Raw genomic sequence first — 20282 nt, 5'->3', positions numbered from 1 at the left:
CGTCTGGTACAGACAGGGATTAGCTCACAAAGCCGGGAAGTGCAAAGGCAGCACTCAGCGAGGTGCGAGTCACAGCCACAAGGCAGAGCAGGCAAACTAGGAGAGGGAGGAGAGAGGTCAGCAGTACACCAGAGCACCAGGGGCCCCTCTTGAGATGCACGCTGTGCTCTCAGGCCTCCACCGAGCCTGCCCTAACTAGAGAAGGTGCAGGCACAAAGCTCATTCACTGAGATCAGCACACGAAGAACCAGAGCAGCATTTCAGTCAGCTCAAGTCAGTGAAGCAACCTGGAGGATATTGTTCACTTTGTTGATCCACAGCAGAATGAAGCCAGGACTAGTTCAAGCAGCTTGTACCTAACTTAAACTGCAAGCAGCTTTTGCTTCACCGCTTGCAGTTGTTAGGCTGCAACTCTAGAGACAGGGCTGTTATAAGGCCATGGCCTGAGCTTTCTACAGTACAGTGATGCTCACTGGGACCTTTTCTGCTAGAGAAAATGTGCAGAACGTTTTCCTCCCTGCTCACCTTTGGCCCTGTGTGCAGCTACTGGCTGTGGGCACTGCTGAGTGTTTGTGTATCTGATAGCTTAGTCTTCCCTTAAATCACCAGCAGTCCCAGCATCTTGCTTTTTAAGTGTTTCATTACTGGGAAAAGACTTTAGCCCGTGGGATTCGCTGCTCTTTCCACTGTATTTCTGCCATTTCTAGATACTTTAAAAAGACTAGTCTTACTGCAAGGAGGAGAAAAGTGTTCCTTTGCCCCTCCAGCCAATATTTAACAAATTGGTATCTCATTCTTAGGGATTATCTTTCCTGAAATATACAGGCACCCAGGGCAGGTGAAGAGGAGAACAGGTAGAAGTAGGTATGGCCTAACATTTATCCTCAACTGCATTTGTCAGCAGAACAAACTTCCTCCTGCTGCTACAATATACGCCAAAGTGAGTGCAAGGTATCCAGAACGTTTTCAGTTCTGAGATAGGTGTCAGCTTGACTAGACATTCATTGTCTGTATATAATAGACAAACCAATAAAAGCATCAAAAAATGTAAAAGATGCCAGCCTGGTCCTTTAGATAGAGCCACATGCTGGGGTACCACTCATTTCATCAAGCCCAAAGAGGCCATATCTATTCCAACCGCATCTCTTTTAATCTCAGAAGTACAAATCACATTAGCAGCAGTGTTCAGTCTTTTCCAGAGTGCAATTTTGACCCTGAGTTTACAGTAGTAGAGAATTTAAATGGAAGAGTCTAGCAGATTCCTTTGCATATTGGCTGCATTAAACATTTACAATGGAAATATAAAACACTAGAAAAAAATCATATTCCTTGTTCAAGTTCTGCAGAAGAAAGGAGTGAAACAGCCCTTCTGTGCTTTGCATAGAGAAGCAGAGTGAGCATGGCAAGAAGCAAGACACCCCACCAAGACAAATAAATCGTGGACCTGGCCTCATTAAATTCTGGAACAAAACAAGAGGAACTGGCAAACAAGCACAATTAGCAATTATTAGAGACTGGACAGCAGAGGCAATTACAGAGAGATCAAAGCTATGGCCAATGTTTGGGAATCTTCAAGAGGCTCAAACCAAGCTAGACTGGACACTTCTTTACAGATCAGTGCAAAAGTGACACCTAAAACTAAAAGCATTTATTCCCCTTCCCATCCCTTACATTCAGCTTCCTTCACAAGAATCTAACTGGCACATTAATTCCATGACAGCTCAGGGAAACTAGACCCAGAAACATGTTGGGAACAAAACGCGAACCTTCAACAGTTCTCCAAGCTGATACCCGCTGTAATCCCACTGTCACATCACAACCACTTCTGTGAATCCAGCTACCTGCCCAGATCTTCCCAGTGCTCAACCTTCATAACTGTTCTCTCGTTAGGGACCCCAGTGAGGAAGTGTTCCAAAAGCTGTCCAGACCCCATGCAGTGCTTAGATGAGCGGACTCGGGTAAGCACTAGGAGAATCTACATCCATCCTGTATTACAGATGGGTTCTTAAGAGGCTTGTGTAATCGACAGCTGATCTTGAACAAGGAATATGCAAGGCCACAGGTAGAATAAATCGTATGCCCTAAAAGTAGTAGTTAGGTTCCAGAATCCAGTGCAAATATTCTCCATAGACACCCAATGGCATCTAGTCCACCCTTGGCATCAGGATCCTATGAAAATTGTGACGAGGGAGGGATCCAGAAGCTTATTTCGGTGGTGCTTGCGTGGAGTCTCGGGAGGTGCACTGACGGGTTCTGTCCAGCAGCTGCTGCTGCAGGCTACAGGATGAAGCGATCAGAAGTACAGGGCAGGCTCACTGCTGAAGTCGGAGAGTCCGCCCTTCTCTGCTGGAGTGAGCTGTGGAGAAAGCAGAGTCAAAATGGAGGCCTCATCAAATCCAGAGCCAGTGAGTATCCACACCTATGGTGAAGGCTGCATTGGCACCTTGCCCAAGGCTAACGAGCACATTTAATTCCCCTCCAAGTGCCCTGCAGTACAAAGCGTGCCAGCTGCCTTAAGACTTCCTCACACACAGGGAGAGGCAGGGCTGCTGGGGGCAGTGGAAGCTTGTGTTGATCTCTGCTTCCCCTGCCCAGGGAGGTGTGCCACGCAGGTGTTCAGGGGAAGGCACGTCCTGTCCCACCCACTGTCCAGACTAATCCCAGAGCCGGATAAGAGCAGGACAGGACAAAGCCGCAAACTGCTTTGAAGTCTCACCATGACTTGGTTCCCATGGGAGTCAGCTTCCTTCAGGAGGGGTCTCTCGGAGGCAGGCATCTCCTCGTACTTCTGCTCCTGCCACTCACTGAACTTTACAGAGTGCTTTGGGGTGTAGCTGGATAGATCTGCTGAAAGGACAAAGCTGACGTGAGCATTTCTCACCACCCCAAAAGGAAGAGGGGTCAGGATCCTGGCCAGGGACAGGATGGAAGCTGTCTCTCTGTCAGATGGGCAAGGAACTTGTTCCTATTGCAGGTAAAAGCCCATGCCCTGCTCTCTCTAGGGGCTGTCAGCTCCCTAGCAGACAGCATGGCACCACCTACCCCTCTCAGTTAACCTAGCAAGGAGCATGAAGCATATTTTTAAGTTTTGGACAATGCATAGCATCTCAGGCAAGAGAGATCTGGGAGTTTCCTGATCTGGTTCAAGCCCTGTCCCCGCTAAGCCCCAGTTCTGCTGTCAGCTGGCAGAAGATCACTTCCATGAACATTTCCAGCTGCGTGGAGCGCCATAATGGGCTGTAGGAAACATGGACAATGTCAGATACCACCAATAACCCCACAATGCCAACAGAGCACCTCGCTCACCTGAGTTAGGTGTACTGGGATGCAAAGTGCTATTTGGGCGTGGAATGTGAAAGGTGCGAGACTTGTCCTCCTCTGATTCAGAAGCATGTCCTTCCTCTTCATCCTCTTCTTCTGCCAGCGAGCTCTCTGATGGATACTCAAACATGGTCTGCAAACTTGTCTCATTGAAGGAGATCTTCATCTAGACAACAGCAAAGAAGAACTATTACAAAGCAGCATGAGAAGGCACTGATCCCTAGGTTTGTTCTGGCAATGACCGCCGCCCATCCCAGGGCTTCGCCCTACAGTAAGGAAGCCATCACATCTTCCCACATCTCTCCCCACATGCCCTGCCGAATCTCGTACCGCACTGACAGAAACCACAAAGGCAGATGGCCAAACAGATGAGACAGAGTCAGGAGGCTCAGAGGTGCACAGTACCTCCGGCGTTTTGCCTCAGCACACGCCGTGCCACCATCTAACACCGCGATGCCAGCAGCCAGGGAGTTGCCGGCATGTCCCACAGGAGGACATTGACAAGGAGAGGAGAGCATCCTCGTGTTGAAAAGGTGGCGTCTCTAACACCTGCCAACTTGTTTGTGTACCCATGCTCTAGGCAGTAGAAAGATCAGTGATTAGGACCACATTTTTGGGAGGATATCATGGCAAAAAGCTATTTACTCTAGATAAAAAACAGGGATTAACAGCAGAAGTAAGAAGATGGAAACAGATAAGGGAAAGACGGTAACAGAGAGCGAAAATACTGGGCAAATGGGAGGTCCTTAAGGTTCTGTTTCAAAACTGATTTTATTAAGTATTCTAACTAGTGACCTTTGTGCAATAACTGAGAGACTGAGAAATGAAGATGACTCCAACATGCAACATGGTTGAGGGAAAAAACAGAATTTTATGGGTCATTCAGAGGACCAGACAGCAAGAACCCTACACATAGGCACACATGTTTAAGGCCAGCCCTTGCTCCAAGAGCCTGCTTAGGATTTTAAATTCATCACGTGAATAACTGAGAAAGAACATTCAGACTGTAATCTTCATTAGGATGCTGCTTAAATAACCCTGGAATGAAGCAAGGAATTTCCACTGGGAACTGGGACTGCCTGGCTCCAACCTCCCTCTAATACCCATCAGGAAGTGGGAGGCAGTGATCGGAGCCCCCTCCTCTCCTCCAGGCCATCAAAACGTCTTCCTCAGCTTCCTGGCCAAGCCCAGGGAACCCCTTGGTGGCCTCTGAAGGACTTGCTCCAGTTTCTCAACATCTTCCTTGCAGTGGGAAGGCCAAACCCAGACGCAGTAACTCCAGATGTGGTCTTCCAAATCCAAAGCAAAAGCTGAGGGCACTGATTGTTCACCTGCTGCTTTACCTAATCATTACCCACAGTCCTGCTTAGAAGATCTTGTTACAATTCATCATTCTTGAACAGGTGGAGATGAAATTCAGCCTGTTCACGCTAACAGAAATAAAGGTCGAGAAAAAGCATAATGGCTCTTTGTAAGTGCACCAAGAAAATAAACACCAAGGAGCAGGGAAGATCTGCTGATGCCAGCATACAACACAGACAAACAAGGACGATAAGCTTGCCAGGAATAACTTTAAGCCAAAAATAAGGAAGTATCTAGCCAACTCGGATCAAGGTTCAGGACCAGCTGCCTAAAAGGGTGCTGAGATCCCTTTACTTAAAACTGCATTTAAAATTGAGCTAATAGGGTTATGAACAGAATGAAACAGACACAGTTGCTTGTGACAGGCAGTAGGAGCCGGTCGGTTCAGAAGACCTCTTCTGATCCTGTGTAATGACCGGTAGGAAGAAAGTACAGCACATCTGCCCCACGTGCCGTATTTGCAGTTTCCCTCATGTACAAAATACACAAGAGGCCGAGAAACAGCACGCGGCCCTAAGCAGCTTTCAGGCAACCTCACACCAAGCGTGCCGCTCAGACACAAATACTTCTTGCAACAGCAGCAGCCGCCTCGGCATCTCCTTTGCCTGGTGCAGCCCTGGTGCCACTGCATGCCCTGCTCAGGCCAAGCCCACGACTGCAGGGATGGGAGCCTGCGGACACAGGGGAGCTGGAGCCACTTTGTGCTGCTCTGCCCGAGCCCAGGATGCGCCCCAGGCACAGGCTGCCTCCTTTCCCCACACCCCAGGAGAAGGGGATGGAAACAGAGGGCAGCCAGCCGCCTCGCCCCGCTCCCTGTCCCCAGGTGACACGGTGAGCGATTACAGTTCAGAGAAAAGGGACTGCAGTAAAACAGCCCTGAAGATCAGGGCACCCTGGTTGCTGGTTGCTGAGTTTCTCAGCCCTGCTGCTGCCCTAGATGCTCCCTGACCCAAGCCAGGCAGCGAGTGCTCACAATGTGGCCTCTGTGCTCCGGGGCTGTGAGGACAGCGGTGCCCTGTGCTCCTGGCAGGACCCCAGGACCAGGCACGGCACTGCCAGCGTGTGCTGCAGGGCAACGCACGGCTAAGCATGGCAAGCAAAGGGGACAGGACAGATCAACCTGTTTTTTCAAATTTAAGCTTAGGAGACAGAAGTAGGTTTTCCTGGTTTTCTGCTAACAAAAGGAAATCTCTAAGAAAAATGACTTTGAGACCAATTTAGACCGAAGCTGTGCGTAGAGCAAGGGGATAAAACAGCCCCACCCAGGGTGCGAGGCCAGGGCAGGAGCAGGAAGCAGCAGCAGTCACCAGGAGATCCCTGGCAGCGCCCGAGGCCACGTGCCACAGCCCAGCCCGAATCAGAGCAGCTCCGCTTGGTTCGCCCGTGGCCATGCAGGAGGCTCCGCACTTGCCGGGTCCCTGCTGCTGAGGGGCCGTGACGCTGTAGGAGGCAATGCTGAAGTTATTCAAAACAAAAAGCAATCACTGCCTGCAGCAGTGCCAGCCCCACGCATCAGGGCCCGAGGGAGGGCTCGTACCCTGAGGGTTTGCTGCTTCAGCAAGCCCTCCCACTGAGGCAGCACAGCCTGCAAGAAGGCTAACTCCAGGCACAAAATCACCACGGTGCAGCCCCCCACGCCTCATTGGCCTGCCCCATGCTGGCATCCCAACCCCTGCACCCAAAGGTGCGGCACCAAGGAGCAGGAAGGGCCCAGCAGCTGCCCCAAGGCTGCAGTAAAGCTCTCGAGGACGCGCCCAGGCAAAGCAAACAGTGGGGGAACAACCGCACGCTGGCACGGGGTCGGACTCCAGCACCACCGCCTTCCCCGCTCCTGCTCGCCGCCCCGGGGACACGCGTTCACCCTGCCCACGCAGAGGGAGAACCGAGGGGAAAGGGCCCCAGAACCAGGCACGGCCTCGCTGAGAGCCAGCCAGGGCAGCACAGTGTAGCCACGAAAGGATAGAGAAAGACTTATTAAGAGAAAACAGGAAATAAAATGTGGTTATATGGCTGCCCCAAAAAGCCTCTAAGCAGCAAGGAGCAGAGCTGGGCACTGTCAGAACTGCACGTAAGGAGCAGGGGCTGGGTTGGCCCCAGAAGCACCTAGAAATAAATAAATCAGAAACCCAGTAACGGTACAGTCAGAGGCCAGGCAGCCCCTTGCGAGACTGTGCAGACTTTTACAGAAACACAAAAGGTGACGGGGTCATTTTCTTTAGAAGAAAAATGCGTCCCAGAAGAGCCAAGCACGCTGGAGCCCCGTCGGAGGAGCCCGCTCGCGGCATCTCGGCACGGCTCCCCCACCTCTGCTGCAGCAGCAGCTGCCAGCTGCAGAAAGGACAAACTCTGCACCCTTCAGCTGTGGATGTTTGCAGGGATTAATCAGTATTTGTTCAACTGAATGCTTTGCGTGGAACTGTGCCGCATAACCAGAGTTCAGCCCCCGCCGTGTATCTATACAGGAGCAGTCCGCCCAGCCACCAGGGCCTCGCTGGGAAGAACGAAGCAGGTTTTTCAGGGAATATCGTGTGGCTCAGCTGCTAGATTCATGTTGCCATAGCAAAAATCATTTATTTATTTGCTAGGATTTGAGCAGTAATGAGTAATAGAGTACCCAGGAAAGGGAAGCCAGGGTAAACATTGCCCAACAAGCCTAAATCTGGGTAGTTGCATGTAGCTTAGGGAAACAAAAAGGAAAAAAAGGCAGACTTGCTTCAGGGGACACTGTAAGGACCCAGTCTGCACCCAGACCAACAGCAAAAGAGCCCCCAAGTGCAGAAACAGACTAGAAATAAAAATAGCCAATTTACAGAAACTTGCTACACGAACAAGGAAGGTTTGCAGACACCAAGGTGGGAAAGTCTGTGTGACTCTGCAGCCGATGAAAAGGCACACACCTGGTGGCTTCTCACAACCCACGGACACCAGAGTGAATCTCCGCAGCAAACCATGGGGCTAATCTGCATCATTAGCTCCAGAAGCAAGTTCTTTCTTGTGGCTTTTTTCCACCCATTAGCGCACTCACTTCTTGGCAGGTGTGGCAGAGCCAAAGCAATGTCAGTGCAGGGTGTTTTACACCTTGTGACGTCTTCAGAAATTGATATCCTTGTCTTAAAACAGAAGAAATTTGTGCTAGGCATTAAAAGGAAAAAAAATCACCTCTTTCTTTAAGCAGTGTGGACTCCCCTGACTCAGGGACCAGGATAGGACAGTGGCTGCTGCGTGGCGACAGGAGGGACGTGGCAGTTTTTCAGTGATGTGGAGATGCTACCCGAGTATTCATAAGACACCAACACTTGCATAGCATCAGGGATCAAGAGCTGCTCTTTTCAGGTACTAACTTCCCTCTAACCGTTCTCTCTCTGAGCAATGTGATCCCAAAATGAGAGAATTAGGGACTGCACTGTCTCCTACAGCCCTAGGACGTGCATGGGCTGCCAACAAGCTGCTGGGTGTGATTTATGGCAGCTGGTTTAGCAGCTTTTCACGCCTGGTCAACCAACTGCCTCCTCCTTTCTCAGCAATACCAGCAGGAGGGTTTCGGTTTATACCTGCTGGGAGCATGGACAATTCAGCATGATTACAAAAGAGTGTATGACTGAAACCTCAAACAAGCATGAATAAAATCAGTGTTTTGAAGAAAAAATCACCTTGCACTTCAGTACAGCCTTAGACTGAGTTTTGTTTGGCTACACTTTCAAACATTTGTTTGACTACATTGGTAGTCGGAGATTTGGCCAATGATACGAGCACAAGACATCACTCCAGAGACCTGAGGCTGCAACAGCAGACAGCTGGGAGTGTTTCAGGAAGCACCCCACAGAGATCCACAAGAGTGTGTCACCAGCTGGGCAGCAAAGCTCCTGAAGCACCAGGACCCACTCAGGAGGCTGGCTCGGGTGGTGCAGGGTGGCGGGGCCGCAATGCAGAACATCCTCCAAGCTCCATGCTGCCACGGGGCGCACTGGGCAAGTACAAATAACTGCCTGTGAGTACAGAGGGTAGAAGCAGACATTTCACAGTGGACAGAGATCCTCAAAGGGCTTTCCCTGGACTTTCCATCTGCTCCAGCCTCAGCATTCTCACAGATCAGCAAATTGAGCAGGAGGCGGCAGTGAACTGAAGCTGCACCCCTCTGCAGGGGCTTCCATCGCAACCTGCACTCAGTGATCTCCCACCAGATGCACTTTTCTCTCTACAACTTTTAGATAAAGGATCTTTGGGAAGACTAGCCATTTCAGATGAGTTAGCAATGAGCTTATCAACGGGCCTGTACGCGACCTGAAACTGGGTTATGTGTCAGCTCAAATTGTTGAATAACTCCAGGTGCAAAATCTACGCATGGCAGCCTGGAACAGTACCCCGGCGCCTGCAACATACAGGCCAGCTTTGCAGTAGCATCAGCATATTAAAAAGGCATTGGCTGTCATTTAGGAGAAGATAAGGAGCTTTTGGACATCTAAACCCTTCCTTGACACAAGAAGAAAGGTTTTTGCCTTGACAGATATGCCTAAGAATGGAGGAGATGCAAGATTTGGTTCCTCTATCAGATTAACCCCCTAATGCTATGGCTGAAGCACCCTTAACGCGCTCAAAAATTGTAGATGGTTCTGTTCTGCCACTCTGTACAAAACCAAGGAGCTCTGTTGGCTGCTCCACCTTAGGCTCACTTGATCATGCTTTTCTGAGAAGTGTTTTCTAAGAGCAACACTGAGTCCTCAATGATTAACTGCATAACAGAGCTAGTTCCTGAAGAGAGAGAGAAACACTAAAGATTTACAGCAGTAGCACATCAAGGCAGTGCTGTGTTGCTGGCAAAGGAGAGATTGCCTCCAGGTCTGCATCCCAGCTCCCAAGCCACAGGGCAAAACAAGAAAGTCTCCATTTACAAGGCAACCCACAAAGCCAGCTCTGTGTAATCAATATGCTGAAGCACATGGTAGATAGGAGCAATGCATGGAGATTCGAAATATTAAACTCCTTGTACAAGACACGGGGAAGTTTCAAATTCCTGATGAGAAGGGACAGGGTAGGGACAGTCCTGGAGAGCATAGCAGGGCAGACAGCTCTTGGTTAACTCTTCCCTCGACAGGTCAGCCAAGAAGAGCTCCCAGCGCCCAACCACCCGCCGGGCAGCCGCGTCCAAGCGTGACGTGGCACAAAGCAGCCATTCACCAAAGGATCCCTTCATTCCTTCGCACATCTGCGGACAGAGGAGCCAGAGCCCTCGACAGCTTAACAAGCAATTCAGCTATTACTTAGCCTGTAAGAATCGGGCAACTCTCTTTACATATACAGCACAGGGCTCATCTGAATGCACAAAGAGAGCAGGCACTAACACAGTACAATCAGTGCCAAGACTTGGTGTCTTCAGGAGCACCGCGCGAGAGGCACACAGCAGAGGATTCTGCTCCAGAGGCAGCTCCGAGGCAATGCAGACAGCCTGTGGCTACAAAGCGGGGCAGTGTTGGGAAAGGCCACCCACAAACATTTCTGTGCAGCCCAGCCTGACCAGCGCAGTCCGAACAAACACTTCTGTCTCGGGGGAAGGGAACCTCCTCCAGCTGGAATGGGTCAGAGGGAGCATCATTTTCCAGGAATACAGGGAAGCTGGGAACAGAAGTAATTCCCACCCTTGCAAGGAGCTTATTCCAGACTTCAGGGCCCAAAGGCTCCATGTATATGCTGCACGTCAGAGCTCACACCTCTCTTGCCCTTTGTCTATACTACAACATGCAAAAGACACTTCCTGGAAGAGTAATGACTAAGTGCAGCAAGTTGACCGTGGGGCTTACAGATGTGTCCTCACACCTGTGTTTTCACTAGCTGCAAGCTATGCAATTTCCCTAAGCACACAAGTGTTTTGCTCTCTTACTGTCTTTGAGATGTTTTCCTGCAGCTTACTCATAGTCCATCAGATGCTGGTGAAACAGCAGATCCCTGCCAAATTCCCAGGATCAGCTGGAGGGCACTTTTCAGAAAGCTTCAGCACAGAGTTCCTTCAGTCCAGATCTTCCCAGGATGTTTACAGAAGTTTCTCGGTATGACACAGACACTTTACGTGACTTCCTACACAAACCATCCAGACAGAGATAACGGGACAGCCTCACGGCATACCCAGGCCCACTGCAGTCACTGGAAGAGCCTGGCTTTGGAACTGGCTTTACGATGGCACGTTTCCCTCGGCAGAACAGTGCTGAAGCTGGGCAACTGCACAACCCTGGGGTGCCCAGAGGCGGAGGAGGTGCTGCTGCAGCTCCTACTGAGATTTTCTTTACTGACACAGAGCCTGGAAACTTGGTGTTTTCTTTTCTGCAGCCACTTCCCACACAGCAGCCGACAAGCTGGACTTTTCCCCTAGTCGGTGTGAGCATGTGCTCCCTACCCTTTCTCAGGGACACCATGACCACATGCTGGAAAGAACAGAGTGCGTGGGGGGAACCCAAACCCAAGACAAGCTGAATACTTGAGATAGAGGGAAATTACAAACTATCTCCCATCTGGTCCATAGATTGAGGAAACCGATTAAGATAACGTTAGCCGTAATCCGCATGATCAGAACTCAGAGCGCAAAGCACTCCAAATCTCCTCTCGAGCTCTGGGGCCAGGCTAAGCCCTGGGCATGTCCTGCCCAGCTTCAAAGGCAGGCTCCTCTGTTATTTGCGTAAGAGTTTCTATTTTAGCTCTTCGGTCCCATTCATCAGGCTGCGGGCAGTGGCAGGAGATGGGAGGAAGAGCACTGCGGGAATTTGGGAGCAGCTCAAGCTGTTGCTGCTGCGCGAGGCGAAGCCTGGGAGTGGCAAGGCCGCAGAGAACCTCGAGTTGCAGAAACTTTCCCACTACTGAGAGGAGATAAACATGACTCATCTGCTCTGCCAGTGCTTTGGTACAACACGGTACCAGCACTTGAAGGAGTTGGCAGGCAGCAAGGAAACAGAAAAAACAACATACCCCCCCACTGATGTCCTCAGGTCCAGCTTGTGAGGTGGTTTAGACTACAACCACAGCAAGATCCCGGTTTCTACAGCCTTCAGCCATCACCATCATACTCTAAAATCAGCAGAATTAGAAAAGGGCAGGGAAGTAGCACCGTCCTGGTGTCCTGCTCAGATCTGACTGCTGCTGGAAACCATCTCCACGGGGGAGGAACCAAGTCTGATCATCCAAGACATGTGTTTTCTGAGCAGCACTTGTGACTGCTGACCTCATTTGCCAAAAATTCAATACATTCATGTCAGATACATACTGCAGTCCCTCCTTAAAGGCAGCAGATGTATTAACATGACAAAGTGCAGTCACGAGACAGAAAATGGCAAGGTACAGGCTCTCCACGTAGTTCAATAAAACAAATCTTCAACCCGAGCCCTCCAGAACACAGAGAGGGAATCTGCCAGGTTTTTGCAGACAGATTTCTGCTTCCACCACCAGGCTAATTTACTTGTGCTATACCTTGCGAAAAATATTGCAGGCAGTCACTGGTATTGAGATTCTACACTGCACAGACCTGCTCCAAACAGGTTTGGGCAACAGCTTGAAGTGTTCATCCCTGTCAGCATCTTGAGCCTACATCTGGTTCTCACAGGAGACCATCTCCAGCAGAAGTGCGCAGAGCAAGAAGTTCAGCAGGTTAGACCAACAAAACTGCTGCCCAATCCTGCCCATGCTGAAAAGCTGAGGGATGCTTACAGTAGTTTTTCAACAGACACTCAAGTGGGCACTTGCAAGCCATGTTCAAGTTTTAAGCTGCTCAAAATGTTAGAAAATTGACCGTGCTAAAGTGGACATAAACTGGAAAACTCCATCTTCAAAGACAATTTGCAGAGAAGCAGGGAGGCGTTAGGTTCCAGCTGTTTGGACCCCACCAACCCTGTTCTTGTAAGCCCTATCGATACAAGGCTACAGCTCACCTTCCAGCAGTCAGCAAACTGCCAACCGACAAGCAAAAAATATTAACACCATCACCAATCTGATGCCTGTTGGCTCTCAAGTCCTGTTACTTACAGCATTTGGGTTGCCTGGCTTAGAAGTCACCTTCCCTGCAGGATCCTCGAGAGGTACCGAGGTCCTGGAGAGGACAAACAAACCGTGACGGGGGATGCACCTGAGGAGTGGCAAGACCTAAGGAAGGAGCAGAGTCTGGACAACCTCTCTATGCACAGGACCTTCACAGCAGAGTCCAAGCTCCATCAGGTTGAGAGCGTGAAGCCTGCGGACTGACAACCACTCCTCAGCACCCCACTGGCTCGGCAGCTGGTAGTCCTTCCCGATCGCTCGCTCCAACATGCCAGTCACATGTTCTACAGAAACTCAGATTTCTATCATGCCGACAACCCTACGTACATTATTTTGACAGGTAACCAAACAAAGATCTGTTCTTGTTAGCTCATCCAAGCCAGATCTTATCCGCTGAGATCCAACAGATCCACATCCTGCAGCAAAGCCTTCCCTTCCTCCCAGGGCTGCCATGCTCCCCAGGACTGCTGCCAGGCTGAGATTTCTTTATTTTTTCTGTGATAACAGAGGATGAAGACAAGCGCTGAACAGCAGTCAACAGCCGCATTCTGCATCCTCTCTCCCATCCCCTGCTTAGAACAAGGGTCAGCAGGTCTCCTTCCACCCCTGCACACGTATCCTGTCCTCACTGTCAGAGCCCAGCCAGCCTCTTCCAGCGACCGCCCAGCGCTCCCCTTAGAAACCAAACACATCCGTTCAGGGCAGCGAACGTTCGCTTGGTTTTCCAGCTGAAGCCAGACCTCTCGCTGTACCTGAACCACGTCGTGAGGTCTCTTTGAATGGCCATGGAGCTGAAGGGCCTCGCCATCGCTGCAGGAGGACAAGAGCTCAAACTCCCTGTCCATATGGGCAGCCCGCTCCCCACTACGAACACCACCGGGGCCCTGCCCTCCTCCTGCATGGCTCAGCCATGGCCCATCTCACACACCCGATGTTTACCACCACAGCCCTCAGGGAATGCCTGTCCCACCACGACAACTCAAGGTGCCTACACGGAAGAGCTGTGAAAACTATTTTTCCCCCTAACAGAGCCACAGCATTTCTCTCTCCCCTTCATCAGCTCCTTATCTAGCTGGGGATGACAGCTTCAGCCCCAAAACAAACTGCTTCACATACTTGGAGCGTCTGGAAGAAGCAATAAAGCTGTTTTCCAAAAGACCTTGAGCACCAGCAGCAAGAAGGCAGCATCCTTCAGGCCACAGCGAAGCCAGGAGCAGGACTTGGGCCTGCAACAGCCGCCGTGCCCCCGAGAGCTGGGGCTGGAGCTGCCAGCACGCAGCCCCCAGCAGCCCCCAGCCCACTCCTGCCTGGCCCTGGCACACCTGAATACCCCTGGGGACATGGACAGAGCCAGCCCCATGTCACTGGCACCTTGGTGGCCACATGAAGGGCTTGGATGGCAGACTGGGAGGCTGAATTTCAGCATTTGAAGATAAACATAATTTATGTTTCCCAGAAGGATCAATGTCCCTGCTGACACAGCACCGGCCCCAATGCCTGCCCACTCCCAGGAGCGCAGCACTCCCAGGCCGCTGTTTGTTTTGCCCCGATTCCTCCTGCACACCAGCAAGTGAATGAAGATTGTCAAGTAACCAAAGTCTCACTGAACACTGTTGGCTGGCACACACAGACCTGCCAGCAAACCCCTGGCCAGGTTCAGACGTGAAGCTGCTGAGGCAGGAGGCGGCTGTGCCTGGGGAGAGCGGCCCCGGAAGGCCCCGGGCACCGCGTGCCAAAGCCAGCAGCAGGAGTGACGTTGGTTTTACCAAACTACAGCTTCCAGCTCACAGAAGGGTTTGCTTCTGCCCAATCCAGGCCAAAACCAAGTTTCTGCAAACCCCAGCGTATCTTTAAACGGAACCCTTGGTATTGGCTGGTTGCCTTGACGACACAGCAATCTCTTGGGAAGAAACCAAGGAATGCGGTCTAGTACAAGCTCCTTCCTTTTCAGGCATCAACAGGCAGCCTGATTATCCAGAGTAAAAGCCACAAACATCCTCTAGGTTACAAGTAAACAGAAATCTTTCCATTTGCTACAGCACCTTCTAAGTCCTGGCTACAAAGTCAAACAACATCCCACGCTTGCCACCTCTAGCGAGGGGAAATGAACAGAGAGAAAACCCCAGTGCTTCTCCCACCGCATCACCACGTTTTACCCAGAAACTTAAGTCTCTAATTGCTTCTCCTTAGGCTGGACCTTGTTTACTGAAGGGCTTACCCATTTATTTCAGCCTCGAACTCTGCAGCATAACAGGCAGTTCGCTCCTTGCCTTTAATCTCTCTTTTACCAGAAGGCAGCTCTTTACACGAGCTCTCCCGCAGGACAGCCCCTGCACGCAAGTCAGTACTCACCACACTCCATTTTCAAAACGCCTGCAGAGGGGCATGGTTAATGCTATTATGCCGATAAGAGCAGAGGCAGAGAAGCTCTGTGACCCGCCCGACGCCACACAAATCCAGCACTCAGCAGACAAAACAGCTGTCAATCCACTGCAAAGGATCATACGGCATTTTAGGCTGGGGAAGGACCCCTCGAGGTCTCTGTCCCAAAGTCGTGCTCCAGGCAGGCCCAGCCAGACCAGGATGCTCAGGACCAGGCACGACTCAGGTAGCCCTGAGGACGGAGATGCCACTGCTTCTCTGGGTTCTGTTGCAGTGTTGGTCTGCACTTAAACAATTCCATCTCTGCACTAGCCTTGTCCTCATCTCTCTCCCTCCTTCCTGTAATATTTAAGGATGGCTTCCACTGCACAATATTTAACGGGTTTTGTTTACTTGAGGCTTAATTTTCTTACACGCAAGGCTACTTGCTGCTCCAGCAGCAGCATCCGGCACAAAGCAATCAGCTCCTCTGGCACATCACGAGTTGGGCATATCTCAGAGTTTGCCCTGCAGGGTTTCCTCTGTATTTTCTGCTCCATCCTCAGAGTACCCATAACTGTAACACATCTTGATATTTTCACAGTTTGTAACGTGCATGTCACACAGGATTTGGTGCAAATCCTACTAATGCCCCAAACTGAACAGAGCAGAGCCAAGAAAACAGCTGGAACCAGTGGCAGCGTGGAGGTGTTTAGGAAGCAGAACAACTCCAGCCTGATTAAGAACTTGCCTGCAGGAGACAATGAAAAACTGCAGTAGCACTTAGCAAAAATCAACACCTGTGCAGATTTGCCTATTCTGATGCATGGCTTTTGTGCTCCAGATTTGCCACCTGCCTTAGTCATGATCAGGTTAATATACACAGTGTGCTCCTATGAAGGAACTTAAAAACATTAAGCCAAGAGAAACAGCACTTGCTGCCTCGTTTCCAAATGAGATGCATCCTATTCAAAGGATTTCCTTGAATTATAATGCTCAGTGCCTCAGGCACCCATGTGGATTCAGTCCATCAAATATTTAGTCGAATTTAGGTAACGGAATGTCAAACAGCACTTCCCGCTATGGAGAAACATGTCACGCCGCAAGCCTAGAAATCGGGATTTGTAATGACACGATGCCTATGCTGCCTGTCACCATGGTGTGCTGCTTTCTGAGCAGAACGATTCACGCCTACTTCTTCAGTTCAGCAAAATAACCCGCTCTTTCAACATGTCTGCATCTTGATCACATCCAGACACATTTCATCACGCCACGCAAAGATTAATGCCCAATTTAAGGCTCCCAAGGATCTAAACTAGATCCCAGGCACTGAGAAAACCTGGCATTCGCTCCAAAGAAACTTGGAGCAATTGAAGTCTCCTGGCTCTTCAGAAATGAGCAGCAACTGCATATGAGCAGACAGGTGGTATAATCATATCAAGAGGAGTTAAGTTGTTGCTGATCTCTTTCTGCCTAATAGAGACCTAATTCTTGAGCCTCTATCAATAGATCACTAATCTGGGGAAGACGCCAACGTCACACTGCCCATTGCACTCTGTAACAAGGCAGTGATCAGAGGGACTTCAACGCGTGAGCAAAAACAGAGTGATGGACAGTCTGCAGAAATTCAAACCATGCAGCTCATCTCAATTTTCTAAATACCACAAATATCTCCCTTTCCGTTATCATACCTCCAAGAAGCAATGGTAGGCGGCCCTGTGGTTATCACAGGTGACATCCCACTCCGACCTACTCAGTGGGACAGTGCCAACCCCACTCCCCACAGGCACGCCTTTGGTTTTCAAAAGGATCAGAGCTTGAAACTTGCTGCTCCTCTCCCCACCCAGCAGCTCACAGGACTGATTAAGCTACAAACAAAGCACTTGCCAAATGCCAAGCCAAAAGCAGTAGGAAGCTACTTTTCGCCTCCCTATTCAGAGCAGAGGCACCCAAGGCAGTTACCTTCTTGCGGCGGGAGCCTGTCTTGCTCATGCAGGACCTCTCCAGGGACAGGTACCCACCGATCACTTCGATCTCGTTGACAGTGGGGTAGCGCTTCTTATGGGACAACCCCGCCTGGGGCCCATCAGCATTCTCCACAGCTTTGCCTTTTCCTTTGCTTTCCTCCTCTTCCTCCTCTTCCTCCCGCTGAGGCCTTCCACCAGCATCAGTAAGAGTCTGCGGCCCCGAGGCAACGGGCTTCCTTTTGGGCACGACAGTGAAGGTGTTGCCTCCTCTCTGATGGAGGCCAGGGGAGGCAGAGTGAGGTCTGTAGAGGGGCACAGAGGAAAACTCCATCTCCAGGTCAGGGCCAGCTCCTCCAGGCTGATCCACCAAGTTCCCCGTCCTCGTGGCCAAGCTGACCCTGGGGGAGAGCTCCCCGCTGTCTGGCTCCACAATGTCATCGATGTAAGTCACAGGTACCAACGGATCCAGAGGCGCCGGCAGGGAAGCAACAGGCTCTTCCTGCTCCGGAGCGGAAACCCTTGGGGGCTCTTTCTGTACCTTCTGCTGCGAGGATGGCGGCGGCCTCACTCCCGTGCTCTGTGCCGCAGGCAGAGCCGGGCCGCCCTCCCGCCGGGGCACGAATACGAAGGAGTTGCGCGAATTCAGGCGCAGCTTGGCCAAGGCCTGCGCTTGCAGGTCATGAGCAGGGATGGCAGCCAAGTCAGGCTTGGGGGCCGGGAGGATCTCAAAGGAGCCCCCAGCCCGGGGGGCAGACGCAGAGAGCGGCTGGGTGGCACTGGGGGCCAGACTGGCACTGGGTGGGGGCGACACAGCCACTTCGGCCTCCTCCGGCTTTGGCCTCCTGGCGTTGGCAGCGCTGGTGGATGGCACTGTTGGCCCCTTGGGTGGTGCGCTCCGGCCGGAGGGCTCAGGAACACAGTCGATGGGCTTGGGGATACGGCCGGGGGGCTCGGGGACATGGCTGATGGGCTCAGGGACACGGTCAATGGGCTTGGGGACATGGCCAGGGGGCTCAGAGACACGGCCAGGGGGCTCAGGGACACGGCTGGTGGGGGGCAGACCCCGGGGGGTCACGGTGAAAGAGTTGGAGCCAATCTTGTGGAGGAAGCAGTTGGCCTGGGGAGCCGCAGCTTTGGGGACGGCCAGCGGTGCCTGGGGGTGGAGTGGGACCGCCTGGGGGGCCACAGCCCTGGGGGAGACCGGGGCCGCCTGGGGAGCCGGGGGCTGGGGGGCGGCAGCCCGTGGGGACGCCGGGGGCTGGGGGGGCGCCGGCAGCGGCTGGGGGGTGGCGGCCCGGGGGGAGGTCGGCAAGGGCAGGGGGGAGCCCGGTACCGCCGGCAGGGGTCCCGGTCCCGTCTTCGGGGCCGAGGAGCGGGGGGAGCCCGGCCCCGCCTTCGGGGGAACCGCGGCCCGGGGAGAGCCCGGCACCGGCGGCGGGGAAACCGGCCCGGCCCGGGGGGTGGCGGCGGCGGCGGCGGGCCCGGGTAGCGCCTCCCCGCCCCGGCGGCGGCGGCCCCGCGGTCGCTGCCCGAACTTCTCCAGGAGGCGGCTGACGGTGCCCGGCTCGGCCGCCTCGGGCGGCTCGGCCGCCTCGTAGATGAAGACCTGCTCGGCGCGGATCTCGGCGAGCGCGGCGCCCTGGCGGGCCAGCAGCTCCCGCAGCGGGTCCGGGCGGCGCGGCGGGGAGGCGGCGGCCGGCTCCCGGCGGCGTCCCGGCAGCGAGTCCCCGTCGGCGAAGCAGGAGGCGGCGGCGGCGTCGGGCTGCGACTCGATGATGAGGATGTTGTCGGCGCGGATGGTGCGGATGCCCGGCACGGCGCTGTACAGCTCCAGCAGCTGCTGCAGCGGCCGCGCCGCTTCGGGGCCGTGCCCGGGCAGCCCCTGCCGCAGCCGCCGCCGTTCGCTCTCCAGCCGCATGAAGGGGTTCTCCCGGAGCGGGCCCAGGCTCTCGGCCACCACCAGCCGCTCGCCCATCGCCGCCGCCGCCGCCGAGCCCCGCGCCGCCGCCCCGGCCGGGGGATCCGTCTCGCCTCCGGCCGCCCCGGCCAGCTTGGCCCGCTTGCGCTCCAGGATCTCCCGCTTCCAGGCGGGCTGAGCCCGCGGCCCGGCCCCGAGCGGCGGCGGCGGCTCGGCGCTGCTCATGGCGGCGGCACAGGGGGCACTGCCGCGCCGGGGCCACCGCCTCCGCCCGCCGCACCTGGGCAGGCCCCGCCGCCGGCCGCGGAGCCGCCCCCGGGCCGCCCTCGGCGGGGCGGAGCGGGGCGGGTGGCCCTGAGGGCGGGGAGGGCGCCATGACAGCGAGCGGGCACGGCCGCGCCCTGAGGGCCCTGCGGCACCCCCGGCTGTTAGGGCCGGGCTCACGCAAGTCCGGTTTCGTGCAAAATCCGGCGGGGTCATCGCAGCCGTGCGGGCCCCCACAAGGAGAGGGGGCCGCAGGAGTCCCGCGGGAGGGAACCGACGGGGCCCGCACGAGCTATGGTGTGGCCATCATGGAGATGGAGAGCCCAAGAGTCGGGGCTGTGAGAACCCCAAGCCATCCAACAAGACTGTGGCCCCACCAAGTCGGTCTCTGTTGGCCCCAAACTTGGTTTTCTGCAAGGACAGTGTGCCCTGCTTGGAGGAGAAAGGGGCTCAACTGGCTTGGATTCCCGAGGTCTCTGCCCAGCAAAAGCCTTGCACCAGCTCATGAGGGGACAGCCAGTGGGGCCACAGGGGTGCCAGCAATGTCTTCCCCTCAGCAAGTGCCATAGCTGTCTTGCCCCCAGGCACTGGCAATCTGCCAGGAACTACAGTGACTAACCCTACCAAAAAAAAAAAAAATAGTAATTAAATGTATTAGTTTAGCAGCCTGGACTGGCCCATTAAGTGTCAGAACAAGAAGCAGCAGTCAGGATGGGAATGAGAGGACGGTCAGGATCACCTCACAGTCAGCTCAGCCGTGGTCTGAGAAAGTGCAGATGTCTGGATGTGAGTGGGCAGCAAGAGAAAGGAATAAGCAACAGGCACCAGAGCAGCATCATACCAGGCCCGCTGTGGGCAGCACATCAGAGAAATGCTTTAAAGGAAGCTCTGGAGGAGACAGCAGGGTTTCTGCATTGCAGGGCCGCAGGCACGGCTGGGGGAGGGCGATGGGGAGCAGGACCGCAGGCAGGAGGAGGGCGAGCCTGCAGAGCACTGCGGGGGGTTGGTTCCACGCAAGCAGGATCACAGGAAAACATTTTTCATACTGCTTTTGCTATTCTGTGATGGCTGCTCAT

At 53.5% G+C, this 20282-nt stretch overlaps 1 protein-coding gene across 3 annotated transcripts; it reads right to left on the bottom strand.

The window, feature by feature from the left end:
* Positions 1-1127: 1127 nt before the first annotated feature.
* TPRN (taperin) lies at positions 1128-19240 on the bottom strand. Of its 3 annotated transcripts, XM_035341588.1 has the most exons (5): positions 18051-19240; positions 17020-17987; positions 3307-3487; positions 2717-2847; positions 1128-2356 (listed from the first exon to the last, which is right to left on the bottom strand). In XM_035341588.1, the coding sequence occupies exons 1-5, from the start codon at positions 19165-19167 to the stop codon at positions 2294-2296; spliced, it is 2460 nt and encodes an 819-aa protein (XP_035197479.1). In that variant the 5' UTR covers positions 19168-19240; the 3' UTR covers positions 1128-2293. The 3 variants fall into 3 exon arrangements, with proteins under 3 accessions (XP_035197479.1, XP_035197477.1, XP_035197478.1); XM_035341586.1 differs by having other exon boundaries at positions 17020-19240; XM_035341587.1 differs by having other exon boundaries at positions 2717-2844; positions 17020-19240.
* Between the last annotated feature and the right edge of the window lie 1042 nt (positions 19241-20282).

This window comes from Oxyura jamaicensis, chromosome 17 (assembly GCF_011077185.1).
Source record: "Oxyura jamaicensis isolate SHBP4307 breed ruddy duck chromosome 17, BPBGC_Ojam_1.0, whole genome shotgun sequence".
Taxonomy (NCBI): domain Eukaryota; kingdom Metazoa; phylum Chordata; class Aves; order Anseriformes; family Anatidae; genus Oxyura; species Oxyura jamaicensis.
This window is presented reverse-complemented; position numbering and strand designations above follow the sequence as displayed.